General features: G+C 37.2%; 1 protein-coding gene across 1 annotated transcript; it reads left to right on the top strand.

Moving 5' to 3' along the window:
- The first annotated feature begins 14,578 nt into the window (after window positions 1-14,578).
- On the top strand, window positions 14,579-17,024 carry LOC136484932 (transcription factor MYB52-like). Its single transcript, XM_066481897.1, has 2 exons — window positions 14,579-14,928; window positions 15,990-17,024. Exons 1-2 carry the CDS (start codon window positions 14,766-14,768, stop codon window positions 16,649-16,651), a joined length of 825 nt encoding a protein of 274 aa, XP_066337994.1. The 5' UTR covers window positions 14,579-14,765; the 3' UTR covers window positions 16,652-17,024.
- Window positions 17,025-23,997: the final 6,973 nt, after the last annotated feature.

Genomic DNA, 23,997 nt, shown 5'->3' with positions numbered 1-23,997 from the left:
GGAACTGAGTTTGGTTGTGGTAGCACCCATGACAGGAGACATAATAGATCATTGAAACTATAGTCTGACCAGCCGTACTTATCCTTCAAGATGAGTAGCTCAAGCACAAAACGTAGTAATGTCCAATGTGTCGCACAACCCTTTTCAACACTAGACACAGTCTCCTTCGATGCTTTTGTCACCCTTTCCAAATTTTCTAAACCTTTCAGGCTCTTTAGTAAAATCTCTGGTCCAAGGACCTAAATTATTTCCTCCAAATCATCAAAATCATCTTCATCACCAACATATGCTCCCCCATCATTATTGGCACCACCTTCGTCGTTTCCATCCCAACCACTAGCATCACCACCTTGTTTATTGCCAAACTCAGGATCCATTTGTACATCAAGCTCTTCTGAGTATTAGGACATGTATTCTAGGGTTTCGGCGTCATCTTCTTCATCATCATCGTCATTATCAACAACCATTGTTTCACCATGATAAATCCACACTGTATAGTCCTCAACAAATCCTCGTACAATCAAATGTTCTCTGATGATACTCACATCTGTCCATGCCATAAGGTTCTTGCAATCTTTGCAGGGACAAATAATTATATCCTTATTCTCTGTTAATGATGCTGCATGCTTCTCTGTGGCTTCAATAAATTTGTCCACTGCTTCATGAAAACCTGCCTTGAACCCTAACGAACCATACTTCCAAGACTTCCTGTACTCCATCTTTTAAAACACAACAATCAAAGAAAATACATTAAAGGACTAATAATTTATATATATATGTAAAGGAATCAAATTAATAATTAATTACTTGATAATAATTCTATATACTTCAGATATATATAAATATAAATATAAAATAAAATTATATGAAGCATATCAAACACACACCATAGTAGAGGGTAATTAATTAATGGCCTATTTATCAATAAATAATTAAAAATATATATTTATTAATTAAAATAAATAAATTTAAAGACAACAATTTGCAACAATTAATATTTTACCCACTACCTTTCATGCAAACCCTATTCCAATTTCATGAAACATAAATTTACAAAATTAAAATTAAAAAAACAAACCCTAGATCTAGATCTAAATCTACATGTACATGAAACATACATGAAACATCTAAATCTACATGTACATGAAACATACATGAAACTAGGGTGTAATCTCAACTAAAATCAAGCAAGATCGACTAATAAATGGTGTAATCTCATTTATCTAACTAATTTACACTAATAGCTTCAAAACTAGAGTCTAATTTACTTCATACAAAGCTCAAGCACCATAGAAGAAAGAGAAAAGCAAAACTCTAATTACGATCACTAACCAATCATTAAAACTTCAAATAAAGGCTTGTAATAGCATTTTCTTACCTTGTACAACCTCTCCACCAAAGTATTTGAGATCAAAACCTCCTTCCTTAGTAGAGCAATTTTTGAGAGGAGCCCAAGGCCTCCTAACTTTTTTTTGTTCGGGTTGGAGCGAGTGGCCCGAGGTGGAAGGTGGCTGCTATATATACAACAGGCATTTGTAGGGGCGGCTGGTGATTCAGCCGCCTCTATAAATGGACATAGCAGACCAGCCGCCCCTATAAATCGACGCATTTGTAGGGGCGGCTCGTATTACCAGCTGCCTCTACTGTGCTATTTGTAGGGGCAGCTGCTGTGCTGGAGCCTGAGCACGCCACTATAGGGGCTGCTCCAATGCCAGCCACTCCTAAAAAAAGACCCGTTGCCACAAACTATTTTTCACGTAGTGGTACAAACAATTCTCTATTGTGTTGGGACCTATGTACTTGTATTATGGAACAATTTTTTTTGCCATGGTTCATTACATTGAGTTAGTTAGGTTTCTAACTGGTTTTTATAGAATTGTGTTTCCTCTCTAGAACTAAAGAGAGCCAAAAGTAACCAGGCCAGTTATTTTTGGCAGTACAGAGGAGTAGTTGAAGTAGTGCAATCAACCGCACCATCTTAGACAATGAAAATAATGGAAAACAAATTGGGATATTTTGGATATGCATATATATATGAGGTTGTTTATGTTCTCTTCAGGTCAAAATTTGTTATTACATTCTTGCCATCCTCTCACAAAATAAATTATTTTAGAAACAATGGTGTTCTTGCCCCTGGTGTGAAGACCAATTACGATTTTGTCCTTGATGTTTGAAGTTTGTGATTTTACCCCTGCTTTTACAACTAGAACAAACCTTATGCCCTGTTGGGGATTCAAACTCGAAAAAAACACAGCCTCCAAAACTTCAAAGTTAGCTAACTTACTTTTTCTGAGTAATAATTTTCATGTTCAAAAGCGAAGGCAATTCTTTGACTTCGCTCTGAACAGAAAGTAAAGATTGATCGCCGCGAAATAGGAGAAGAGCGCGAAGACAAAAACAGACGCAAAGGTTACATCAATTAGGTGGAGGCAAAAGAAATCAGGGCAAAGTCATTCAATTATAGAGCGTGGAGACACCACAACCAGGAGTTGACTCTGAAGTCATGAAGACACCAAGAGCATGACTCGAAGATGAAAAGACAGCTTTGCCCCTGTAAGTTTAAAGGGGTTGTATTCATTATGAGTGGGGGTAGAATAGACATTTGTATAGTCATTATGAAGGCTAGAACCTCTATAAATACCCTCTCTGACATGCACTTTATGATTATGAGATAAAAGGCAATTCTGGTTAATTCTATTCATTCAGTGTTTGGACTCGAAGTTATCTTCACGCAACATATGGCGCCCACCGTTTGTGTGTGTTTGAAGACTCCCACGACCTCAAGAATGCAATGGGCAGACCCAGCAAGAAAGTGGTTATTGGTGGAAGTGAAGATAATCCACCTATAACCAGCGAAGACCAAGGTCTTGAAAAAGAAGCACCATAAGACCCCAACACCTCAAATGAAACGAAGAAGAGCGAAGGCACAACGTGTATTCTATTTGATGAAACAAAACATATGCATTTTATTACCCATGCATGTTGGCACAACATGTATATTTACTTTAAACAAATATTACTATATTAATATTGATAGAGGTGAGGTAATTTAGAAACATATGTATATATATATATGTTCTATTTGTTATGTAAATAACTTTTTGTAATAGGAGATGTTGATTTGAGGTGATATTTAATTTTTCTAATAATGAGATGAAAATTGAGTTATGTAAATTATCAATCACATATAATAAGAGGATGTCGATAATTAAATGCAAAATTAGGTCTACTTTAGATCATGTTTCTTAACAACATACATGGGTAATATAAATTATAGTCATGAGTTAGTTTATATTGTTTCACACAATAGCAGAAGTGGATAGATATTTAGAAAATAGAATAGAACCCATAGCTATTATTATTATCAATGGGGATTAGGTTATACCTAATTGATGGTTAGATGTTTTTCATTTTTATGATTATTTCTAGGGTCTATCTTTTGTTTTCCTATCAAGTCTTGTGAGGATTAACATGTAGATTCCAGTGAGGACCTATAGCTAGAATATCTAATATTTATCTTTTTTCTAGTGTGATATGTATTTAGTTGAAATCTAGTCTTAAGATATATAAACTCTTGATACAACCTTCTTGTGACTTCGTAAATCTATAGTTTGTCTTTTAACTTTTAATCAAGTTGTTGCAATCTTTTCACATGTTAATTAGAAATTTAAGTTTCTTCATCTTTTATTTGAAAACTATTTTTTCATTAAACAAAGTCTAGGTCCTAGTATTGTTTTCCACATAAGTTGAAACTCGGCTTCCATGTCGACACTAAACATGGGTGTAGTATTATTTATACATCACATCATAGAGTGCATAGAATAAAATTAATAATATTGATATGACATAATGTTTCCGAAAAATGTACAAACTAATTTAATATAATAACTTATGAAATTTATTATCATGGAGTACTAATATAAAGTGTTATTTCTACGTGGTTTCATAAGTCGTTTATTTGAAATACATGGTGGAACATAGCATCATAGTTATTTTATTTCACAACTACAGAAGTATGTAATTTAGAAATATATATATGTATCATACTTTATGCATATTGATTTATTTTTTTCAATAATATTTATTACTATTATGTGTAGATTTCAGAGATTTTTTGTTTATTTTTTTATAATGTCTAATTTACACACAAATATAAAGGTCATACCTTATATGATCTTTCACAACGACATATATGGATCGGTTAAATGTAAGCTTAGAATATTACTTTGCATTATCCTTCATGATGACAAAGGTGGATAATTTATAAAATCATTAGCATATTTTGTTTAATTTTTTTCATAATGGTAGATGCGGGTCACTTAGATACAAAGTTAAAGGATTATTTCAAATTATCTTTCATAATGATCAAAAATAGGGTAATTTAGACGCGATGTTAGGGGTTATTTTAAATTATATTTGTTTCATAATGGCTAAGGTGGATAATTTAGATGCAAATTTAGGGGTTATTCTAAATTATTTTTCATAATGGCTGATGTGGGTAATTTTTATACAAGTACAGGGATTATTTTGAATTATGTCTTGTAATGGTAGATGTGGGTAATTTAGATGCAAAATTAGGGGGCTACATTATGTATTTTCATAATGGCAGTGGTGGTTAATTTTTAATAAACGACAATAGATCCAATGGCTATTATCATTGATGATGATTAGAGTCTACCAAATCTAAGGCCCGATGTTTCAGATTATTGTGAGAATTTATAGGATTTATCTTTTTTCCTAGCGCGTCTAGTGAGAATTAACATGGTGCCTCCATTAGGGCTCTAATTAGTAAAATTAGGGGGTTACTTTATGTATTTTCATAATGGCAGTGGTGGGTAATTTTTAATAAACAACAATAGATCCAATGGCTATTATTGTTGATGATAATTAGAGTCTACCAAATCTAAGGCCTAATGTTTCTGATTATTGTGAGAATTTATAGGATTTATCTTTTTTCCTAGCACGTTTGGTGAGAATTAATGTGGTGCCTCCATTGGGGCCTCTAATTGGTAATAGTAAGATGCTGCTTACATAGACTTCCACGTTGGCTAGTTGGTGCTGCTGAGCTGTGGCCCACTTGGTAGTCGATTTCTTTCAGGGGCGGAGCTAAGAAGTTGATTTTTTGAATGTTAGGGGGCGAGTAGTGTTAAATTTTCAAAAATTATTTGGATTTCAAAAAATTAATGGAAAATTCACATTCATAGGGGCCTGAGCCCTTGCTCATCCCCATTGTCTCTGCCCTTGGTTTCTTCACCACCAAATAGTGGGAGTAGCATGATAAATCTAGGCGGGTGGTATACATCCATGAAAATCCCAAACCCAAAAATCACAACTTTCAAAAACTTTTCTAGAAACCTTTGCTTGGTAAGTGAGCATACTAGGAAACCACACCCTAGTTACACAAGTTGCCATCATAGATGTGTGAGCATTGCATCTTAACCCAACCTTTATTTGCGTCTTCTTGGATTTCATGTGATGATAATAAAATCATAAGCAACCCTAGGCTAAAATGCTTGTGTGTGTGGGCCCAGGCCCTGGCTTGACCCTAAAGCCCCTAAGGTTGACCTAGGTGGACACTAGTAAGGGTGTATACATGTATGTGATGCATGCATATACATTAGGGTTAGAGAAGTGGAAATAGAAATAGAAATAGAAATAGAAATAGAAATAGAAATAGAAATAGAAATAGAAATAGAAATAGAAATAGAAATAGAAATAGAAATAGAAATAGAAATAGAAATAGAAATAGAAATAGAAATAGAAATAGAAATAGAGGAGGAAATGGAAAAAGAGAAAGCAACCCACTAGCCGAAATGGCCCAAGCCAAGCGTCCCACTCGCCCGCGCCCATGCGTGCGCCAGCACCACCGAGCCGGCCGAGCTCGAGGCTGCGGCCCAGCTTGCACCCGCGTCTCGCCTCTCTCTCCGTGTCACTAACAAGTCGACCCCACGGGACCCGCCTATGATCCCCTTCCTTTCCCCTCCTCTGCTTTAGCCGCGTCCAACGTTGGCGTTTAGCCAAAGATGGCATAGGCCATCATGACCATTCCCGTCCACTACCGCCTCGTGCGCACTGTGGATGGCTGCCACGTCGATGATCCGCGCCATCACATGCCCCAGCTGGTGCCAGCGCCATGGCCCGCGCCCCTACCGTGCCCCTCTACCACCACCATGTAGCAGAATCGGCCAATTTATAAGAGCATAAGTACAATGGCATCCCGCAAGTGGTCGCACTATCATACTTGAGCCCATATAAAACTGGTAGTCCGTCGAGTACCATGACGGGTCTCGATTAACCATCAACATACAACCAAGATCGTACATGATTCAACATACATGTCACATGTTACATAAAGTTCACAAATATAGTTCATTCATCAGAGTACAACTAAGGTTATTACAAACCAAGTTTAGTAAATAGTAGCAGAAGCAAATTTAAAGTTTGAAGCTAACATTTGTCATCATAGTTCAAATACAGTGCCAACTTATGATCACACTCCCACAAAAGCATGTAAGAAGCATTAATAATAGATTCCTGCCCAGGGCTCACTCCTCATCCATGGTGGGATAGAAGTAGTTCTTGTAATAGCCATGATAAATTGTACCATCTACAACAAAGGGAATAAAACCCTAAGTATGAGAAGGTACTTAGCTAGACTTACCCATCATAAACCAAAAATAAAGTGACTCCAAGGATTATGCAAGGCTTTATAAGTGAATGTAGCTTGACAACATTTTCCATAAAAGCGACTAACTCATTTGTACAATTATCATTCGGTCATCAAGTTAATTATAGCTATTCATCTCTAGATTAGCAACTAACCTATGCCAAACATGTAGTATATCATTTAGTAGCATACAATAGTAACCATAGCCGTTGTAGTAATTCCATGTTTATCCGAACCATCATGTTTCATATCACAGTTACTACGATGTTGGGACTAGCCAAGTTTCTCACTGTCCGGGAGAGACAGCGATTCGAATCGATTTCAACCAGCTAGGAATTTATTCCTAACACAAACCTAGGTCTACTAGCCATGGTAGCCTTAGATCACCTTTGGTACAACTCAGATACATATTTTGTGGGTTCGACCAGCGCCGCACAATCAGGGATGAGCAGCTACCAGCACCGCTCAAAGACTTGCAAGATCAACTACAAGCCAAACAAAAAGAATTTGAAGAATGCTGAGCAAGCGTAAGAGAGAAATCGATAAAATAGAAGATAAAAGAAGCCGAAGCCACATTAAGACATCTAAATGAAGAAATTCAAAGTGCAAGTCACAAATTCATACGGGTTGACTACCCAGGATCTACAGCAAAAGTCTCAGAAGAAAGAACTTCCCAAAGATCATTCATTTCAATTGACTCAAGCTCTCCTCTATCAATTAATCTACAACTAGCACAATGGCCTTTAGGCTACAAATTCAATATGCTTCCAACATTCGATGGCTAGTCAGACCCAACATAATTTTTGGTTAGCTTCGAAGCAGTAGTCATCTCAGGGGGAGGCAATGAGGCCACACTAGCAAAATCACTTGTCATGGTAGTCAAAGGACCAACCCAACAATGGTACTCTTCGCTGCGTCCAAAATCTATCCAATCCTAGGAACAACTCAAAGCAAATATCCTCATTGATTTTCAAGGTTTCCAACCCACTAGACTCACAAGTGTAGATTTGTTCAGCCGCAAACAACAACTCAAAGAACCCTTAAGCCAATACTTCAGAAGATTTATTCAAATCAAAGCTCAAGTACATAATGTCCCCAATAATGTAGTGATCATAGCGGCTATCATGGGGCTACGCATGGGATAATGTGCTTCACACTTTGCTTGAGAACCACCAAACACAGTTTTAGAACTGTACGAAGTCATGCAAAAATTCTGCAAGTCAGATGATGATCACAGGAAAAGAGTAGAAGAAGAGATCAATTTCAGAGCACAAATCAAACCCAACAACAATTTCAATTAGCCAAGAACAAACAACTTTGAGCTAAGATCAACTCCCCCTATCATCAAGTTAACCAAATCGACTACGAGAATGCAACAATAGCTAAAAGCAACTTTCCTCAGCGAAGCCAACTTAATTAGTGAAGTCAATTTAATGAAAGAACATTTGATAGAGGGGGTTTCAACCAAAGAGGAGGAAGAGGCGGGATTGTTTATGGAAAAGGGGCTAGACACACATCCAAAATGTGCCCAAAAATAAAGAAGAGCATCGAAGAAGTCCAAGAAGAAAGTAGAACAATTCCGCAACCAAAGGTTATCAACCATGTCATTCAAGAACAACCAAATACTCATAAAAAATATTACCCAATTCATTACAACCATTCTCAAGTAATGCTTCCTGGGCCACCATCTTCTTACAATAATTATGAACCAATTGCAATGTACCATCCAATGCAAAACCAATGGAGACAAGCTCATCCTCAGCAATCTAATGTTAAATCAACTCAGCTAGAGGCTTTGGTTGCAAATAACAATCATCAAAACAACCAATCCAAGCAAGAAAATAATTCTCTAGTGGAGTCAATAGTCAAGCCAACACAATCATACGAAGCAGAGGCAGAATATTGACAATAACAGGAGGCAACAACATGCCCTATTTTTATCTCTTCTAGTTGGAGTAGGAACAAGGGATTAACAGAGAGGGGGATATCTAGAGAATTGGTAAAAGAGTTATGGGTGACCTGGCCTTTTTATTCATGCACTTTTAGACTTTTAAAATTAAGGGTTTGCCAAAGTTTACTCAAATTTGAAATATGTGCAAATTTTATTCTCATATTTGGTATATATGAAAATGCTCTAAATGTCAAAATAGGGGCAAAATTCTAGAGTACTAATAAAACTTGGGTCCGCGTATTGACATCCACATATAGATTTAACTGTTCTCTTTTAACGTGTCTAATATTACTGGATTGGGTCCACTCACTACTATGAAATGAAGCTTTAGGCAAAAACAATTTCAAAGCCGCTGCCACAAGGCCTTGACGGTATATCATCACCCTTGCTCGATAGTTTGTGGTGGCACTGCAGCCATACGATTAGTTTGAGGCAAGTTAAGAGTGCTTGATTGATTAAATCATCTCGCCACTACTTGTACTTATCCTTCAAGCTAAGTGGAATGTTGTGCTTGCCAGGTTGAGCAAGAAAGCCCTAAGGCTGCCAATTAAGTTGGCAAACCATGCATCCATCTCCTCTATCATTGGTGATAGCTCCATGCTGACCAATATCTTGCAAATGTTCTCGAGCGTCACCTTTCTTGCTATTAACGGTGGTCATGATTGTTCCTTTGTGCGTCCAGGGCCTTAGCGCCATCATAACATGCGGCTGAATGGCACGCTAATTGCTCTACAACGTGCTAGGCTAGTTGACCACTAAGGATCATGTGCCAATGATCATATCTTTTAGTTTTGGTGATTGGAATGACAACACAAGACTAGGACTAACATGTGCGCTGAAGATGTGTTACACATGTTAGAACTTAGAGTGATCTAGTGTAACAAGTGAAGATGTGCCAATGATCATAACTTTTAGTTTTGGTGATCTAGTGTAGACTCTATAGTGCATCCATGTGAGGTTTAGGGATTGAAAGCTTTGAGTGATTGAGCTGCTGCACCCTTGTGTCTTGGGGATCCAAAGTGCTTGAGGTCTTCGTTACCTTCTGGTCAAGGAGTGGTTGCCTTCAAGGTGATGACCCTCCATTCTTCATGTGGAGTGGCATCATATCGGTGTGCAGGGGATGAGGAGACCCCCTCCCTGAGAAGCTGCAAAGTGGATATGACATCTAGTAGAGTAGAATAGCCGAGTGGTAGTGGTTAGACTATGTGACTCACACACTACCATATGGTGGTAGAGGCCTTGTGTGGAGAATCCAACACCGTGATTGAGAGAGACTTGGTTACCGGGAGCGTACCTCGGTAGAGCTCCAATATGGACTAGGGGTACCCGAAGCACTAGAGTGATCCAATAGCCGAGAAGGGGCCTAGAAGTGCCTACCACTACACTACACTACACTTGACTCTACACATTTATAGAGCTTACCTCTGTCCGGTGTCTGGCCCAATTCATAACTAGAAAGATTGTCTAGTCCCTCACTAACCGGGGCTAAAGGTCCTGAAATCCCAAAATACTAAACTAGGAATAAGGCTTGCTATTATTAGAAATGTCCGAAAAATATCGTATTCGTGAAGTAGAAACATAAATGTACTCCCATTAATGTGGAATAGGCGGAACTGAATTAGTTAATTCAAGTTGACATTGTTAATTTATCCAGAACTTCTCTCTTTTCCTTGGTGAAGAATCTGTTTTGCTCCAACCAAAGGCAAGGAGCGCTTACTTTATCCTTTGTTTCTTTTGTGATGTCTTTCTTGAGGATTCATCCAATGAAATCCCAACTTCCCTTCTTTTAGATTTCCCTTCTATTTAGATATGACATAGACTTAATTCTTATACAAGAAATCGCTTTCACTTCACTTTGTCTCACTTTCTCTAGAATCTCTAGTTGCTCTACCCTTTATTTAATGATAGTCAGAGACTATTAAATAAAAAATAAAACACTTACTACTAATTAGATTAGAACCTAATTAAAATAGGATGGTTAATATATACATCCTAATGAGGAGTAATACTAAAAAAGAACTCTATTTCAGAATTAGGAAACATAATATCCTATTTCATTATTTACTATTTCTTTTATTTTGATTTTTTCTATTTTATTTAAAGTGGACCGTTTTATTTAAAGTGAAAAACAAATTCACACACCAATGGAAGTTCCATGATCCATATTGATTCTTCTCACCAGATCTGAAGCAATGTATCAAATTATAACAAATGGATAGAACCAAATTGTTGAACTACATATATTGAGAGATGCATAGATCAAGGGTACGTACCCGTGGAGCCCGTCATTGGCAACCACAAGCACGGTAGCCCATGGTGCCTGATGCTGCAATAGTTCACGCCATCGGCAACTGCCTGGTTGCTGCCCTTAGAGCCTGACACCAGCTCCCGCATGTTCATGGAGTCCCATGGGGATAGACAAATGAATAGAAAGAAGCAGGACAATATGAATGAGAGAGAGAGAGAGAGAGAGAGAGAGAGAGAGAGAGAGAGAGAGAGAGAGAGAGAGAGAGAGAAGATTGATGAATAAGGATAAAAGAGTTCTCCACAGGAAATGATAAAATTTCTAGTGCTGGCTAGGTTAGGGACATGTAAATGTCTATGGCTCATCTCATGGTATCACCTCCTAGTTTGTAATACGAACCGGGATTCAAAACTGAATATCACTCCCCATTTAATTTATAATATCCATCATGTTACAAGCTGGTGATATATACCAGAGTATCACTCTGATCCTGCTCATAATACAAACCGAGATGGATACATATCATCTCTACCTGTCCTATTATAGTAACCTGTAGCGATACGGCATGAGTGAAGTCGTCCTCTCTAGTTGTGGTCATTTTCTTTGTGTTACGATCATGAAGATCCTTGTTAAAATGTGGATTTGCATAATTGAGCTGCAAGTTTGACATTTCTTAGAAAAAATTACATACAGAAATTAATTTGGTTCCTAGTTCCAAGATCGTTTTTCCTCATATATAAGCCTTGTTTAGATTGAGGTTAGGAATCAGTATTTGGTACTGTAGCACTTTCATTTGTATTTGATAATTATTGTCCAATCATGGTCTAACCAGGCTCAAAAGATTCGTCTCGTAATTTACAATCAAACTGTGTAATTAGTTATTTTTTTATCTACATTTAATACTCTATGCATGTGTCCAAAGATTTGATGTGATGAAGAGAGAGTGAAAAAACTTACAATCTAAACAAGGCCATAGTTACAAGTTATGTCAATCCTAGTACATGCTGTGGACCAGCACATCTCTCTGCAGGCAGCAGGTTCACTATAAAGTATCAAGTCACCACGGTGCATGTGTTACTTCATATCTGCCATACACAATGAATTGTGAGCAACATGGATTCTTGAATGCATTCCCCTTCTGTATAGCATCCCATGCTCCAAGACTTCTAATCTGGGGCATCTGATCAGGATGCAGCCAACCACCTTTCGTGAATGCTAGCTCAGTAGCCATTACTATTCTTGCTATTTTTGTGTATGGATGTAATGGCAGAGCTAGCTAGAACGGTTTGCCTCATGGGATGGACCTAGTTGTTGACCATAACAAATATTTGTCCTACCAATTTCTTTGTCATGTAACTTTTCTTGAAAAAAAATTCACATCCTGTTTCAAATGTCGATCAACATAAATAGGGATATAATAATGAAATATATATATTATTTAAGTAGACATCTTAATAGGCAAAAAAAAATGTATGGAACCATAGAAATAAAAGTAAGGAATAAAGTAGGCAATCAACTAATACTCACCTTCACGTATACAATTTAATGCCCTCGAATTACATTTATAATAACTATAAGTCTTGGACATCAAAATTGTATACGTGAGTATTATTTGATGATCACTTCCTTACTACGGTTTGTGTACAATGATTTGGCAACAGGTTGTGTCCTACTACCAAAAATACTTATGAGTATAAAAATACTCATGACATTGTATTGTATCAAAATAATTGTTTTGTATTTTCTATCTATCGCCTAACGGATAAACATATTATCTATACATATCTTTATTGTACCGTACCATTAATCGCCTGTCACTACTGGAAACCGGCACTTTGCCGAGTGCCAGAAGCTTTGCCGAGTGTATTTTATCGGGCACTCGGCAAAGACGGTCTTTCCCGAGTGCCAAATAAAATACACTCGGCAAAAAAAATACTCGACAAAGATGGCTTTGTCGAGTTTTTTTTTCGGCACTCGGCAAAATGCGTCTTTGCCGAGTGCCTTTTTCTGGCACTCGGCAAAGATGTATTTTATCGAGCGCCATTTTTTGGCACTCGGCAAAATGCGTCTTTGCCGAGTGCCTTTGTTTTGGCACTCGGCAAAGAGGCATTTTGCCGTGTGCATTTTTTTGGCCCTCGGCAAATCATTTTTTCAAAGCAATTTTTTAGGCCCTAAATGAATTTAAATGAAAAACTTTTCAACTACAAAGTTGTATAACTTCTCAAGATCTACAAAGTTTATTTTGGTCATTTCTTCATTTGACAAAGCGACAATAACGTTGTTCCTAAAATCTACATCTCTCTCATATTAGTTTCATGAAAGTAGAAGAGAGATATATAAGATTTGTGAACAATGTTACTACCACTATGTCGGATGAACAAATGACCAAAATAAACTTTGTAGATCTTGAGAAGTTATGAAATTTTGTAGTCGACAACATTTTGATTTGAAATCATCTTGTCATGCAAAAACAACGTTTGAATTTGAAAATTTTTAAATTTAAATTTTTCAAAAGACCTCGGATGGAAAAACTTCCTAAATGAAAATTGTAGATCTCCAAAAGTTATGAAACTATGCAGTTACCAACTTTTTGATTTGAAATCATCTTATCATGCAAAACTATGTTTGAATCTCTCAAATTTAAAATTTGAATTTTTCAAACGACCTCAGAAGGAAAAACTTCCTAAATTAAAATTGTAGATCTCGAAAAGTTATGAAACTTTGTAGTTGACCACTTTTTTATTTGAATTCATTTAGGGCCTCAAACAAGCAATTTACTCTCGGTTTAGTATAATATATGAGGATAGATAACGGAATCTAGACACAAGTGATAGTGTAGTGCAGTGGTAGAGCAGCATACACGCGAGGGAGAGGTCGTGAGTTCGAATCCCCGCCGGCCGCGTTAGCCGCGAATTTTGCGAAAAAAATGCAACGACTTCGATGGAGACGGACAAAAAATGCAGTGACTTCAATGGAGATGGACGGGCGCTGGCCGATGGCGGCCTCCCCAGAAAAAAAAAATTTGCTATTATTTTTGGGTTTTTTCATATTTTTATTTTGCCGAGTGTAAATCTTTGCCGAGTGCTTTTCCGGCACTCGGCAAAGGCTTTGCCGAGTGCCCGACAAAAAGCACTCGACAAAGGCTTATTTGTCGATTAATTTTTTGCCGAGTGCCCTTTGCCGAGTGCGACACTCGGCAAAGTGCCGGTTTCCAGTAGTGTGTTGCACGTAATCATAGCTAGCCCATTTAGTTTTCTTATGAGTCATGCATGATCCTTGCTCTAATTAATATGTATAGAACAGCGTAAACAGCTGATGTAATCATAGCCCATTTAGTTTTCTTATAACTGTGTGGATCTACAGTTCAATGAAACACTGACGGCATCTTTCATTGAAGCGAATATTGTTAGGGAAGTTAGACAAGAAGTACATTATAGAAGCTGTACGTAATCGGGGACAGGTTTGTGTTGGATGAGAGCTGTGAGAAGAGTGGTCTTTGGCAAATAGCCAAACAGCAGACAAGTTGGTGAGAGAGAGCGATGACATGTTGACACGTTATTACATATAAGCATCTCTCACAGCCCTCTTGTCGTGTAAAACTAAACTAAAGGGACCTTTCGTCCAAGCCCTAGAGGCTATATCGACCAATGTATGTACATATATATGCGTGTGCAAGCACCCTGCTGGTGCTGGCCTTCTCTCTCTCACACACACACACACGCTCTCTCATCTCTATCTATCCCGTACCTCTAAAGACACCCCAGCTTTTATTTGACTAGTCTGTAGATAGTAGCCACATAGCCAGCCCAATCATACACAACTGCTCATCTTGCTCATCAAGGTTACTATATCCAAGTTCGTCGGCCAGACATCGCCTTTCTTTTTCCTCCTGTGGCAGAGAGATGGCATCCTCGTCGGCCACCAATACATCAGATGGTGCTAAGTCGTCATCTTGCCCGAGAGGGCACTGGCGGCCCGGGGAGGACGAGAAGCTGAAGCAGCTCGTCGAGAAGTATGGGCCCCAGAACTGGAACTCCATTGCCGAAAAGCTGGAGGGTAGATCAGGTTGGTTGCTTGGTTGGTTTCTTTGATCCTCTGTGTTTCCTGTGCTTGTTCTCCTACCTCGCTTTCTTTCTGAAGGAAATTAAAGAAGTTGCGCCGATCCACCATATGCATGTAGTTTTACTCCGTGCATGTGTTGATTTTGTGTCCGATCGAGATCATGCATGTGCATCCTTGGATTTTATTCAGGTTTTCTTATTTTTTTCATGCATACTTTTTAGAGGGGATGAAGTTTGACTTGTTTATATGTGTTATTTTGTGGGGCAAAGATTTGATATCATGCGTGTGTGTTAGTTTGTGGGAAAATAATTTTGTTCAAGCACATCAAGAAAGCTAGCTAAATTAGTTCTTGTTCAAGCAGATGACTTGTGCATAATCTTGTGTGATCTAGCCATATTAGTTTTTTAATTAATTTGAGGAGATAACCTAAAGATAAAAGAATAAAAAAGTTTGTGGTGATGAGTAGTTCTGAGTTCTTCAGTTTCATATAGTATAACTAGAGGCTATATAATATATATATTTAATTAGTCAAGATGAATTAAGAGTAACGTGGATGGTAGAAATCGATATTATTCGATTATACAGATGATCTCTAGAAGTAATTAAAATCAGACATGTTCTAATTTTGCTCAATTTTGACCAGTACCCAACCATCTTTATAGTTCCCCACATCTAAATCAAAATTAGCCTCTAATTTGTTTTTTATTTCCAAGATGAAACTTATATATGTATAGACGAGAAGAAGGAAAAGATAGAGCATGTTGCTGTGAAACTCTTATCTAAAAATATAAATTCAACATGCAAGCACTGTTGCCGCTCATCTGACCCATGCACAACAAGTGCCTGCGGTGTCAAGAGTGGATCACCTACTGGAAAACTCTCATGCCATGCTTGCAATTAAATCTGCGAGCAAACATCTTTCTGTGCCCTCTCTCTTTTAATCCTGTCCGTCTTTATTAACAACTACTAGATGGTTAATTTCAGATAATTTCCTGACATGTTGATTAAATTAGTTATTTTCATCATACTAATTCGTGTGGAATTATTTTATTAATATTGCCAAGGCAAGAGCTGCCGGCTCCGGTGGTTCAACCAGCTGGACCCTCGGATCAACAAGCGGCCCTTCACAGAGGTGGAGGAAGAGCGGCTGCTCAACGCCCACCGCGCCCACGGCAACAAGTGGGCGCTCATCGCCCGCCACTTCCCCGGCCGCACGGACAACGCCGTCAAGAACCACTGGCACGTCGTCATGGCGCGCCGCAGCCGCGAGCGCTCCAGGCTCCTTGCCAGGGCCGCGAGCTCCGCCGCCTCCTCGCCGTCCACTGGTGGGTACCTCTTTGGCACTGGCATGCCGGCGACGAGCTCGCTCTGCTTCGGCTTCTCCAAGCTAGGTGGCGGCGGCAGCAGCGGCGGCCTGTTCAGCTCGCCTGTGGCTGCACCTCCTACTTCACTGTTCCAGAGCTTTGGCACAGCCACTGGTAGTAAGGGCTTCCTGGGGGCGAGTTTCGAGGCGTCAGGGCGGTACAGCTACAGCGGCAAACAGCCGACGGCTCCTCTCTCCATCACCTTCTCCTCTCCAAGAGAAGCGCTAGGCATGGATATCAGCCTCCATGGACGCCATGAACATCACCAGAAGGATTATCATCATGCCAGCGACAGCGCAGATGAGCCACTGAAGAAGGACGTGCCCTTCATTGATTTCCTCGGCGTCGGTGTGTCCTCGTAATTAATAATATTGCATTCTTGAAATACGTACCAATCGATGTTGATCAATCAAGTGTATTGATCAGTGTTTGTTTGTTATTAGGGCAAACTGCATGCAGCAGTAGTTGATAAGTATGCAGGGTTAGAGTTCATCATTGATGGTTACGGCGTTCTAGATGATCATGTGCTAGCTGATTCACGAATCAAATAAGGCTCCAGATACATCACACATGGTTATTTTCTTAAAAGTTATTTACTAATAATAATCTACTGAATTCGATCTTGTCCTGTCTTTCTTGTGATGAGCTAGCTGGTCATCATCAGATCCAATGTGTTAGTCTCTCACGGACGTACTCTAGATTATTTGACATCTGATAGTTAGATGGACTTTATATATGCAGAACTAAAGATGAATGGTACTGTCTATTCCTTCCGGTTTAATGTTCTTGCCAATAAATGCAAAATATAGATTCTAATTCATATGTTTAAATAGTGGCTTATTAAAAAAAATATATTGTTTGCCCCAGGAATGATTAATCTAGTATTTTTTTTTGTTTTGTGTTTGATTGAACAAGTTCTACTTTGAGGCTTATATATAGCTTCCACAAAATGTCTATTTATTGCTGAGAAAGGACGAACAATTTAGTCAGTTAGTCATGCTCCAAGACATGATTGTACGTTATCTCATCAGAAGAACATGTACAAACCGAAACAAAGCATTCCACATAATTATCCTTTATTACTTACAAACATATACCATCCTACTTACTTTCATTGCATTTCAAATAATGATATACTATCAAAGTTGTGTTACATTTTTCTCTTATGGGAAGACACAGCGTACAGTTGCGTCAATCATTTGACATGCAACCCCAATGCAAGAAACTTTTTTCGTCTAACTCTAACCTCAGCTCCGGCTCAAATAGTTATGCACTGTACCTACCTACCGATTCGAGTAAAAGTACAACTGACCAAACATCTATACAGCTGAGCGCTACAAATCTGGAGGATTGTAATTGCTGCTCTCTTCAATTCTTTGGCACTTATATTTAGGTTGTTGCAACTCCTTGCCACTTTTAACACATATAGTAGCTACTTGTCTTTGGTTCCTGCAAGCAACGAGAAAGCTAGATTGGGCAACAAAACCGGCTGTTTTATAAGTAACTAGACAGAGTGTTTAAAGATGTCGGTTATAACATTGGCTATCGGATGTAGACATCGATCATGATATAAGTGTATAACTGAATTTATAAGTTCTATCATCCCAGTGAAAAGGCAAGACAGTTGGTGAAAAAGAATATGACATTGTTGAGATGTTAATTTGGCGTGTAACCCAACCTGATTGCTTGCTTATTTGTCTGGCAAGCTTTGGTAACTATCTTCCTTGCAATGCAATTAAGGAGTGTGATGCTTTAGCTTTCAAAAATATATGTTGTTTCTAACATGTGAGTTTAATTATGGATACAAAATATGTTTGAACTGGTCAGACAAAAATAGAGCTAGATAGCTAGTACATTTAGGTAGCAATGGTCTCTGTCCTATTCGATCCATGCAACTATGAAAAATCTGCAACTGAAGTTTTTTTTTTTTTTTTGGATAAACGAAGCTTTTATTACTTTCTCAAAAGCAATACATCGAGTTGATACAAAGCTTTGAAAAACTACTTCCGGACTATGCTTTTCAACAGGCACACAACCACCTACAAAGACCCATACCAGCCCAGTGCCATTCAACCTTTTTTTTTGAAATTGTAATCACGCCACAATCTACGTCTAAGCGGCTCTATGTTCCCGTGCCCCTTATATGAGCCTTGATAGTTGATCCCAACACCCCATCTCTACTGCTAGCAAACCAGCATCTATAGTCGATCAGTTCTAAAAATACAAAGCAGATGATTGTTGTTGAAATGGCATACTAAATTTTAAAGCACGTACAATCAAGTCCAGTTAAAGAACCACTAAAATACAATATGAGGGCTTAAGAATCGAATATGAAAAATGATATTTTCCACATAAGGAATCATGCATATACAAATATTCTGATTTTCACAATTTGTTTGTAACTAGTACCATCGTATCCACAATGCGTATTTTAAGTTATGGTACTGGTTACCACTCTGTCTATTACATTAGACCATACTAGTCCATCAACCCGTGCTCTAGCACGGGCTAGAACTTTAGAAGATATAAGTATTAGGTAATGTTTAATAATCCCTTGATTTCAAAATTATAAGACGTTTTGTCTTTTTCTAGATATATTATTTTTACTATGTATCTAGACAGTATATCTAAGTGTATAGCAAAAGCTATGTATTTAGAAAACTTAAAATGTCTTATAATTTGGAATGGAAGGAGTAAATCTGACTAATAAAGAATTACTTATATTAAAATATATTTTTTCTTTGTTTATTTTCTAACATAAGAGACATGATAGATACTCTTTAGTCTATATCTAGTTATTATAAACTTATTAACTACTATTTTAAGGAACTAATCTATATATTTTTATCCATATTCATATTTTTCCTTTGTGTGGCATCTTTATATATTTTAAATATATAATTAATTTGAAACCTTACCATTAATCATGGTGGCTCTTGTTGCATCATGTATCTTATGAAGTCATAAATCTAAATTTTGATTTTTCAAATTTTATTCTTATCGGATTTTTTTCTCTCCTCAAGTTAAGTTAAAGCTCTTGTGCTTATTGTATCTTCCATTAACTGTCCTTTTTATACTTTTTTTACATAAGTATTTTAGGTCATAGAGTACGTTCTTAAGTACTACAATAACATAAGCCATTATTTGAAACATGCATCATATCGCTTAAGTCATAGAGCTTGAAGTGAGATATCAGACAGGGTAGCAATGCTAACCTCAAGAGAATTTTAATATTTAAACCTTATAATGATTGACTTTTTACTCTAAAGTATTCTTAAAGGGTCAAGAAAATATAGCCACCAATAGTCTCTCACACTTCTCAAGATGATTGAATTTTCCTGTCAAGGAATTACATTTGCAGTTATGGTTATACTATCATTACAGACATGTCACACATTTTAGTTAAAATACATAAATATATCTAAAGTAGCAATCTATATAAATTATATGTTATGGTTACTAATGTGGTTTTATGAATTTCTATTTGATGAAACAAAACATATGCATTTTATTACCCATGCATGTTGGCACAACGTGTATATTTACTTTAAACAAATATTACTATATTAATATTGATAGAGGTGAGGTAATTTAGAAACATATGTGTGTGTGTGTGTGTGTGTGTGTATATATATATATATATATATATATATGTTCTATTTGTTATGTAAATAACTTTTTGTAATAGGAGATGTTGATTTGAGGTGATATTTAATTTTTCTAATAATGAGATGAAAATTGAGTTATGTAAATTATCAATCACATATAATAAGAGGATGTCGATAATTAAATGCAAAATTAGGTCTACTTTAGATCATGTTTCTTAACAACATACATGGGTAATATAAATTATAGTCATGAGTTAGTTTATATTGTTTCACACAATAGCAGAAGTGGATAGATATTTAGAAAATAGAATAGAACCCATAGCTATTATTATTATCAATGGGGATTAGGTTATACCTAATTGATGGTTAGATGTTTTTCATTTTTATGATTATTTCTAGGGTCTATCTTTTGTTTTCCTATCAAGTCTTGTGAGGATTAACATGTAGATTCCAGTGAGGACCTATAGCTAGAATATCTAATATTTATCTTTTTTTCTAGTGTGATATGTATTTAGTTGAAATCTAGTCTTAAGATATATATACTCTTGATACAACCTTCTTGTGACTTCATAAATCTATAGTTTGTCTTTTAACTTTTAATCAAGTTGTTGCAATCTTTTCACATGTTAATTAGAAATTTAAGTTTCTTCATCTTTTATTTGAAAACTATTTTTTCATTAAACAAAGTCTAGGTCCTAGTATTGTTTTCCACATAAGTTGAAACTCGGCTTCCATGTCAACACTAAACATGGGTGTAGTATTATTTATACATCACATCATAGAGTGCATAGAATAAAATTAATAATATTGATATGACATAATGTTTCCGAAAAATGTACAAACTAATTTAATATAATAACTTATGAAATTTATTATCATGGAGTACTAATATAAAGTGTTATTTCTACGTGGTTTCATAAGTCGTTTATTTGAAATACATGGTGGAACATAGCATCATAGTTATTTTATTTCACAACTACAGAAGTATGTAATTTAGAAATATATATATGTATCATACTTTATGCATATTGATTTATTTTTTTCAATAATATTTATTACTATTATGTGTAGATTTCAGAGATTTTTTGTTTATTTTTTTATAATGTCTAATTTACACACAAATATAAAGGTCATACCTTATATGATCTTTCACAACGACATATATGGATCGGTTAAATGTAAGCTTAGAATATTACTTTGCATTATCCTTCATGATGACAAAGGTGGATAATTTATAAAATCATTAGCATATTTTTTTATTTTTTTTCATAATGGTAGATGCGGGTCACTTAGATACAAAGTTAAAGGATTATTTCAAATTATCTTTCATAATGACCAAAAATAGGGTAATTTAGACGCGATGTTAGGGGTTATTTTAAATTATATTTGTTTCATAATGGCTAAGGTGGATAATTTAGATGCAAATTTAGGGGTTATTCTAAATTAATTTTCATAATGGCTGATGTGGGTAATTTTTATACAAGTACAGGGATTATTTTGAATTATGTCTTGTAATGGTAGATGTGGGTAATTTAGATGCAAAATTAGGGGGCTACTTTATGTATTTTCATAATGGCAGTGGTGGTTAATTTTTAATAAACGACAATAGATCCAATGGCTATTATCATTGATGATGATTAGAGTCTACCAAATCTAAGGCCCGATGTTTTTGATTATTGTGAGAATTTATAGGATTTATCTTTTTTTCCTAGGGCGTCTAGTGAGAATTAACATGGTGCCTCCATTAGGGCTCTAATTAGTAAAATTTGGGGGTTACTTTATGTATTTTCATAATGACAGTGGTGGGTAATTTTTAATAAACGACAATAGATCCAATGGCTATTATCGTTGATGATAATTAGAGTCTACCAAATCTAAGGCCCAATGTTTTTTATTATTGTGAGAATTTATAGGATTTATCTTTTTTCCTAGCACGTCTGGTGAGAATTAATGTGGTGCCTCCGTTGGGGCCTCTAATTGGTAATAGTAAGATGTTGCTTACATAGACTTCCACGTTGGCTAGTTGGTGCTGCTGAGCTGTGGCCCGCTTGGTAGTCGGTTTCTTTCAGGGGCGGAGCTAAGAAGTTGATTTTTTGAATGTTAGGGGGCAAGCAGTGTTAAATTTTCAAAAATTATTTGGATTTCAAAAAAATCAATGGGAAATTCACATTCATAGGGGCCTGAGCCCTTGCTCATCCCCCATTGTCTCTGCCCTTGGTTTCTTCACCACCAAATAGTGGGAGTAGCATGATAAATCTAGGCGGGTGGTATACATCCCTGAAAATCCCAAACCCAAAAATCACAACTTTCAAAAACTTTTCTAGAAACCTTTGCTTGGTAAGTGAGCATACTAGGAAACCACACCATAGTTACACAAGTTGCCATCATAGATGTGTGAGCATTGCATCTTAACCCAACCTTTATTTGCTTCTTCTAGGATTTCATGTGATGATAATAAAATCATAAGCAACCCTAGGCTAAAATGCTTGTGTGTGTGGGCCCAGGCCCTGGCTTGACCCTAAAGCCCCGAAGGTTGACCTAGGTGGACACCAGTAATGGTGTATACATGTATGTGATGCATGCATATACATTAGGGTTGGAGAAGTGGAAATAGAAATAGAAATAGAAATAGAAATAGAAATAGAAATAGAAATAGAAATAGAAATAGAAATAGAAATAGAAATAGAAATAGAAATAGAAATAGAAATAGAAATAGAAATAGAAATAGAAATAGAAATAGAGGAGGAAATGGAAAAAGAGAAAGCAACCCACTAGCCGAAACGGCCCAAGCCAAGCGTCCCACTCGCTCGCGCCCATGCGTGCGCCAGCACCACCGAGCCGGCCGAGCTCGAGGCTACGGCCCAGCTTGCACCCGCGTCTCGCCTCTCTCTCCGCGTCACTAACAAGTGGACCCCACAGGACCCGCCTATGATCCCCTTCCTTTCCCCTCCTCTGCTTTAGCCACGCCCAACGTCGGCGTTTAGCCAAAGATGGCATAGGCCATCATGACCGTTCCCGTCCACTACCGCCTCGTGCGCACTGTGGATGGCTGCCATGTCGATGATCCACGCCATCACATGCCCTAGCTGGTGCTAGCGCCATGGCCCGCGCCCCTACCGTGCCCCTTTGCCACAACCATGTAGCAGAACCAACCAATTTATAAGAGCATAAGTACAATGGCATCCTGCAAGTGGTCGCACTATCATACTTGAGCCCATATAAAATTGGTAGTCCGTCGAGTACCATGACGGGTCTCGATTAACCATCAACATACAACCAAGATCGTACATGATTCAACATACATGTCACATGTTACATAAAGTTTACAAATATAGTTCATTCATCAGAGTACAACTAAGGTTATTACAAACCAAGTTCAGTAAATAGTAGCGGAAGCAAATTTAAAGTTTGAAGCTAACATTTGTCATCATAGTTCAAATACAATGCCAACTTATGATCACACTCCCACAAAAGCATGTAAGAAGCATTAATAATAGATTCCTGCCCAGGGCTCACTCCTCATCCATGGTGGGATAGAAGTAGTTCTTGTAATAGCCATGATAAATTGTACCATCTACAACAAAGGGAATAAAACCCTAAGTATGAGAAGGTACTTAGCTAGACTTACCCGTCATAAACCAAAAATAAAGTAACTCTAAGGATTATGCAAGGCTTTATAAGTGGATGTAGCTTGACAACATTTTCCATAAAAGCGACTAACTCATTTGTACAATTATCATTCGGTCATCAAGTTAATTATAGCTATTCATCTCTAGATTAGCAACTAACCTATGCCAAACATGTAGTATATCATTTAGTAGCATACAATAGTAACCATAGCCGTTGTAGTAATTCCATGTTTATCCGAACCATCATGTTTTATATCACAGTTACTACGATGTTGGGACTAGCCAAGTTTCTCACTGTCCGGGAGAGACGGCGATTCGAATCGATTTCAACCAGCTAGGAATTTATTCCTAACACAAACCCAGGTCTACTAGCCATGGTAGCCTTAGATCACCTTTGGTACAACTCGGGTACACATTTTGCGGGTTCGACCAGCGCCGCATAATCAGGGACGAGCAGCTACCAGGACGATC

Source organism: Miscanthus floridulus, chromosome 10 (assembly GCF_019320115.1).
Source record: "Miscanthus floridulus cultivar M001 chromosome 10, ASM1932011v1, whole genome shotgun sequence".
NCBI lineage: Eukaryota > Viridiplantae > Streptophyta > Magnoliopsida > Poales > Poaceae > Miscanthus > Miscanthus floridulus.
Note: the sequence above shows the minus strand (reverse complement) of the source record. Positions and strands in the feature narration are given on the sequence as shown.

Excerpts from the sequence above, each read along its gene's own strand:
- LOC136484932 (XM_066481897.1), top strand. The coding sequence starts at position 14,766 with ATGGCATCCTCGTCGGCCACCAATACATCAGATGGTGCTAAGTCGTCA. Across the intron at positions 14,929-15,989 it reads AAAGCTGGAGGGTAGATCAG|GCAAGAGCTGCCGGCTCCGG; the intron begins GTTGGTTGCTTG and ends AATATTGCCAAG.